At 43.4% G+C, this 6,161-nt stretch overlaps 1 protein-coding gene across 1 annotated transcript; it reads right to left on the bottom strand.

Annotated features, from left to right (window-relative positions):
- S1PR3 (sphingosine-1-phosphate receptor 3) lies at positions 1–1,146 on the bottom strand. Its single transcript, XM_010138349.1, has one exon. It carries the CDS (start codon positions 1,144–1,146, stop codon positions 1–3), a length of 1,146 nt encoding a protein of 381 aa, XP_010136651.1.
- Positions 1,147–6,161: the final 5,015 nt, after the last annotated feature.

Below are 6,161 nucleotides of genomic sequence, written 5' to 3'. Positions count from 1 at the left end.
TTACTTACAGAAGTTTCCATTGTGAAATGAAGATTCATTTTTCTCAGCAATCAGTGGGGGAACTTTCATTGGTGGGAAATCTTCCTTTGGCTTCTGGGTATTGCTGCTGCTGGATTTACTTCGACTGTGATCTGGAGTAGGCTGAATAGGCAAAGATCTGGCCACCTTGGATTTCACCAGGCAGCCACAAACAAGGCGAAAGAAAGCTCGACGCATTTCCTTACTGGCCAGAGTGTAGATGATGGGGTTCATTGCAGAATTGATGACTGCCAGAGCAATAAACCAGTTGGCTTTGTACAAGATAGAGCACTCCTTGACTCTGCAGGCCACATCAATGAGGAACAGGATGAACAGCGGAGACCAACAGGCAATGAAGACACTAACAACAATCACAACAGTCCTAAGAAGTGCCATGGACCGCTCCGAGTTATTGTGGTTAGTGACATTACGACTGCTGGACTTCACCAGGATGTAGATACGGGCGTAAAGGATGACGATGGCAACCAAAATGGCTATGAAGATACTAATGCAGAACACAACATACTTCTTGGAGTACAGAGGCAAAATTGTTGAGCAGTCTGGTAAGTTATTTATACAGTTCCAGCCGAGGATGGGTAAGGCACCCAAGGAAATCGAAATAAGCCAGCATGTACCAATGAGCAGGAACACTCTGTACTTTTTATTTGCATCATAAGGCCTCATTTTAATCATAGTCAAATGCCGCTCAATAGCTATTGCTAGTAAGCTGAAAGTGGAGGCTCCCAGGGCAACAAACATGCTGCCTTCCCTAATGAACCAGATTGTGGAGGACAGGCTCAGAGTTTTCTTCCCAGACATAAGAATGTTTACTTTGTAAACAATCCCAGCTAAAAGATCACAGAGAGCTAGATTGCCAATAAAAAAGTACATGCGGTTGTGAAATTTATTGTTTTTCCATATGGCAATCAATACCATCAAGTTTTCCAGGACTATGAAACTACACAGAATCAGAAATGCAACAGTGGGCAGGTCTATGTTATCAGTTGCCTTTTCCCTTAGAATGAGCTTTCCTGTGTAGTTATAATGCAGTACAATCAGAGAGTCCATCTCTTCATTTCCTTGAGGGCTGACAAGAGCATCAGGTGCCACGGTAACTGCTGCCATCATCTGATCACCGATGCTGGACATTTCTTCTTCAGTACCACGAGAATTTAATTCCAGTAACTTTCCACAAGAGGGAGATCAAGCCACGTTCCTCCAAGCGCTCCTCTGGGCAGGCGGTGTGTAACCCCAGCTTCAGCAAGCCTCGCATATTAATTTGGGAGACTGGCTCACAAACCAGGCTCTGAAAACAAAATCAACAAATGCAACATAAATCTCACTGTCTTTCCATGTCATTGATGGCCCATGCAGCTCCTCGAGATGCAACACACACCCTGGACCTTAGAGGGACACTGACTACGATTGCTGCGTGCTTATCAAGTCAGCTGTGGGTAAGCCTTCAAGGGTCATGCTCTGCACAGATGTTCACCGCTGCTGAAACAGGTGTTTTTCCCTTCAAAATTTCCATGCTGAAAAAAATTGCAGAGGAGCAGTGAGAAGGATTAGCAAACAGTCCCAGCGAGCCCCAGTGTGCCCAACACCTGGCTCATTCCTTCTCAAAAAGACCTAAGTGTATGTGGCAACACCAAAATAGCACCCAACCGTCGCTGCCTGAGCAGCAGCAGGGCAAACTCACTGCTTTCTAAGGTTGTCCCTGTTCCCCGTGCAGACCTAAGGTAGCAAAGACCCTGAGAAAGTTGGTGACAAGTCTTGATGCTCCCGTCCATGTTGCCAATGCCTAAAATAACTTCCCATCCTTAATAGTACAAAATTATGCTATTTACAGTTATAGAGATGCTCTGAAAGCCAGTCATCATAAAACCAATCCTACTTTCCATTCAAATTAACGGGATTTCTGTTGCTCTTTTAAAAATAAAATATAGCAAGTCACACTTTGTAAGTACTGCTTTCCTTTACAGTTCATTTTCCCCCCTTTGCATATGTATACAAGACATACATTTAATGTTGTTGGCTTTTTTTAAATAAGAAATCGTTAAATCGATTTTAAATGTCCTTCTTGATACACTTTTTTTTCTTTAGATTATGACTTAGATTAACTGCAGCTTTTTCCCATGGACTTTGATAGGCTGCACTCTTGCAGCGGATCCTCCTAGCTATCTTTTTTCTATTGTCATATATAAATACTGGAAAAGATCTGCACAGCTTTGTAAAATTATCAGAAGTCAGGAGCTTACTTACTGTTTTACCAGGAATGTTACAGTTTAGTTGCTGCATACTCCAGTGAGAATCAGTGCTCATGCCCAAATGTATGCACAGAGGATAGACAGACAATTTCTCAGCTTGGTAATCAAACCAGGAGAGGGATGTGGAGAGAACTGGCTCCATCTAAACCAAATTTGTAAAGATTTTATTTTTTTTCTTGGAAAGGCAAGAAAACAAAAAGTTGTGCTGGATGGGAGGACATTTTCCTTTGGCCCCAAATTAAATAGCTTAGTTCAGGGAGTTGTTTAAGAGCTTGAGCTCCTTACCTTACCATTTATTTACTCAAGGGTCACAAGCATTTCCCAGGCACATGGAAGACACTTTTGAAGGATGGGTATCAAGGGAAGGGGACATGGAACTAGATAATCTTTAAGGTCCTTTCCAGCCCAAATCATTCTATGATTCCATATGCAGGTTTCTTAAGATCACAAGAACATGTGGGCCGCTGCTGTTTCAGTACTCTGTTCTGGGTGCTTGAAAAGCAGGAGAGGGATTTTTAAGTGCCTTCTGGAAGAGGGGAGGAGCAAGCCACATTCCAGATGAATATAAAGACATTTAAAGGGGGACCCACACCCTATTTTCCCACCCTTCCTTTTCCTGGGTTCCATCCTTCAAAAACTAAGTAATCCGACAAAAACCTACAGTAAATTGACTTCAAGTCTTTAGTACATTTGGGTTGTTTTAAAATTATTTTCTGAGAAAAGAATTTACTATTTACCCACTCTCATTGTTATTTCCCCATTCCAGCTCTTAGGTGAAGACACCCGCTGGGCAAGACGTATTATCCAAGAAACACAGTTCTTGCTCAGTGTCCTTGGTCTTTGTTACTCTGAAGATGACAGGAACCACCTCACCCATTTCCCAGGAGCAGAACTGAACCCTCAAGTTGCTGACTTCTTTTCTGAAGCATGGTAACAGTGAAGCTCTTCAGCAGAACAACTTCACCTCAGCTAAGGCTCAATCTAATTGTAATTCAGTTACAATCTGCACACTGTTATCACATAACTATCACAGTCTTTCATTGTATTAGCTTATAAGAAAATGCCACTGTGTCGATATGAATTGCAAGTGTTTTCCACTGTAAAACAAACAACTACACTTGACTAAAAAACGATTGCTCAACTAGAAATACTCACTGGACTGACTGAGACAATCATATTCGTATCATTTAAGAGCATCACATGCAATAAAATAATTATAAAATAGTAAGTCTTTTCCAAGCAGAGGTATCATACTGGTCTATCAAAGGACAAATACAATTCTTTCTGTGAAGAAAATTATATGCCAGACCTAGGACTTTATCAGCCATAACTCAGCAGCTGTAAAGTGTCATGACTCTGTTGAAGGTAATGGTGACATACCAGTTCCCCTGGCTGAAGGCAGTGATGATGCCCTTAATCAGCAGAAATCATACAGGGTCTCTTCCACTGTTCAGAATTACTTCTTTTCTTAAAATTATTACAGCAAACTTGGTAAGACAAGCAAATCTTTGCCTCTGACAAGCTACTGGCAAGGCAATGGAGGCCATAAAATTACTGTTTGCCAGGACTCTCAGGGAATGAATATCACTCACAAGCCACTTCAAAACTAATATAAACAATAATGTAATAAATTAAAATTTACTGTCTTCTGGCAGCAACATTTCCAGTTAATATCTGTCATCCCTTCTACTTTTTTGGTTTCCTCCTGTATTTTAGCCAGTAACTCAGAAAGTACATTCATTTTCTAACAGTTAGAAAAATTGAAGTTGGTTGTGTAACAACAAGGCAGCAGCAGCCAAGTCTACGACATCTGTGACACTGCTTCCTGACAACTCTACTACAACCTACTCCTTAGAAGACCTTTGTCCCAGTCACATATAGAGGACTAGCCACTACCTGGAAGCATGGACCTCAGCTCAAAATACTACAAAAAGGACTTGAAGAGCCTGTCTGTGGCATGTTGTGTGTTAAGTGTTGCCTTGGTTCAGTACCTCAATACCCTGAGCTCTTGATACCACTGGAAATGAGTTTTATTCCCTCTAATGCAAATGCAAGGGTCCCTATTGCTGCATCACCAGTGGTACCCATCTATCTTTCTAGTGGTACCACCAGAAAGACAAATGCATCAGCAGTGCAGGGACATTCTGGCTATAATTCCTCACAGATGGGATGACCAAAACAGCATTTGCTACACTACTCAAAGGCAGTGGTACAATGTCAAGACGTTCAGTCATGTGGAGGATAGTTCAGTCACCTCCTTCATCCGTTCGGCTGATCTTTGGCCTCTCTGCTCTAAGCATACAGGAAGCAGTTGGGGTCAGCAACGAGCATCATGATTTCCCCCTCCTGGGTAATTTCCCCACCCACCACCACGCTTTGCGGTTTCCAGAGCAGTTAATGTGTTCTCCTGCAGAATTCAAGGATCCTAGAAGGGTTAAGCACCCTTCCAAGTTGGAGCAGAGGCTCTCCACCATGGCTCACATCTCTAGGGTCTGCCAGGGTCTGTGTGTTCCCTGTGCCTCATGTGCTGTGAAAAGAGCAACGCCATGTGGTAGACCACCACCCCTCAATCTGCCCTACAGCAAGGCATACCTCCACTGCCCTCTGCAGCCCCACCACATGTGGTATGGGCATAGACTCAGGGGTGTATCTCTTACCAGCTCCCTGCAGATAATGCCCTGGGCAAGGCAGCTGGAGTTGACCTGCCGTTTTCCTCCAGGAATGTCTAATTCCCAGTGCCAGGAGGCAATGGGGAACTTGTGATAATGGAGGTGCCCAAGTCCTTCAGCAGCCATCCCCAGTACGTCTCAGCTCCCAGCAAGCCCTCTGGTAAAAGTCCCACAGGGAGCTGAGGGCTTTTACCTTCTCATGAGTCACTGAGCACCTTACAGCCAGAAGAATAAGAAATTTCTATTTTGAAAACAGTGAGCCAAACTGCTCTCAATTTTCATGATATCCTGAAGTCAAAGCCACAAGTGAGAATAAAGCACAAGTGAGAATAAGACTTAACTTTCTGCTATCTACTTTTGCCTACACAGGAACGCATGATGCTATGCATTTGGTACACTCAGTAAAATTCAGCTGGAACTGTATTTTCCTGCCATCCAAATATCCACAAACAGACTTGACCAAGGAGACTGGACTCCCCTTCACCACCAGCACACTGCAGTTCTCCCTTCTCCTCCACACACAGCCATATGCTTTGGCCACCAACCTCAATTTTGAAAACAGCAAAGTGAAAGACGAGAACACCTATCTGAAGCGAAACTTCGGTCTATTTTATTTATTTGTACAGCCTCTCCAAAGGAAAGCAAACACCTGTAATTTATCAGGCATACCCTGGCAGCGTTAAATTTAAGAACAGAAAAGGCTTTTGAGAACAGCAGCACATTTCAATACATATATCCACTCCAAAATTAAGCTATGCTAGATGCAAATTAAGTTTAGACAACAATCATCTGCTGCAGAACAATGCCTTGGACAACTCAAACTTTAAAAACATGTTTTTTAAAGTGAATGTACTGGCAGCTTACAGCCTCAGAGAAGCCTTTAGTAAATGGTTATTCTTGGCTTCTGGGTTTTAGACACCAGTTTGTATTTGTAATTCTGAGTAGTACACACACGTATTTCACAACAGAGCTCCCAGCTGCTTCAACTCTTGCACGCTAAAGGAAGGCACATCTACTTCTTCCCCCTCACCGGCTCCCAGCGCTGCCGAGCTACTCCCCCCACTCCAAAACCCAATGCTCTGGTCGCAAACTTGCATTACGGCAGCGACCTGAACTTTCTGGGGTGACGAACCTCTTGTCCACGCCGCTCAAGAATAACCCCGACGTGTCGGCGGCGTGACCGTCCCGCAAGGGAAACATTACTCAC

This window comes from Buceros rhinoceros, unplaced genomic scaffold (assembly GCF_000710305.1).
Source record: "Buceros rhinoceros silvestris isolate BGI_N320 unplaced genomic scaffold, ASM71030v1 scaffold4906, whole genome shotgun sequence".
Classification (NCBI taxonomy): Eukaryota; Metazoa; Chordata; class Aves; order Bucerotiformes; family Bucerotidae; genus Buceros; species Buceros rhinoceros.
The sequence above is the reverse complement of the archived record's forward strand: the minus strand, read 5'-3'. Positions and strand labels throughout refer to the sequence as shown.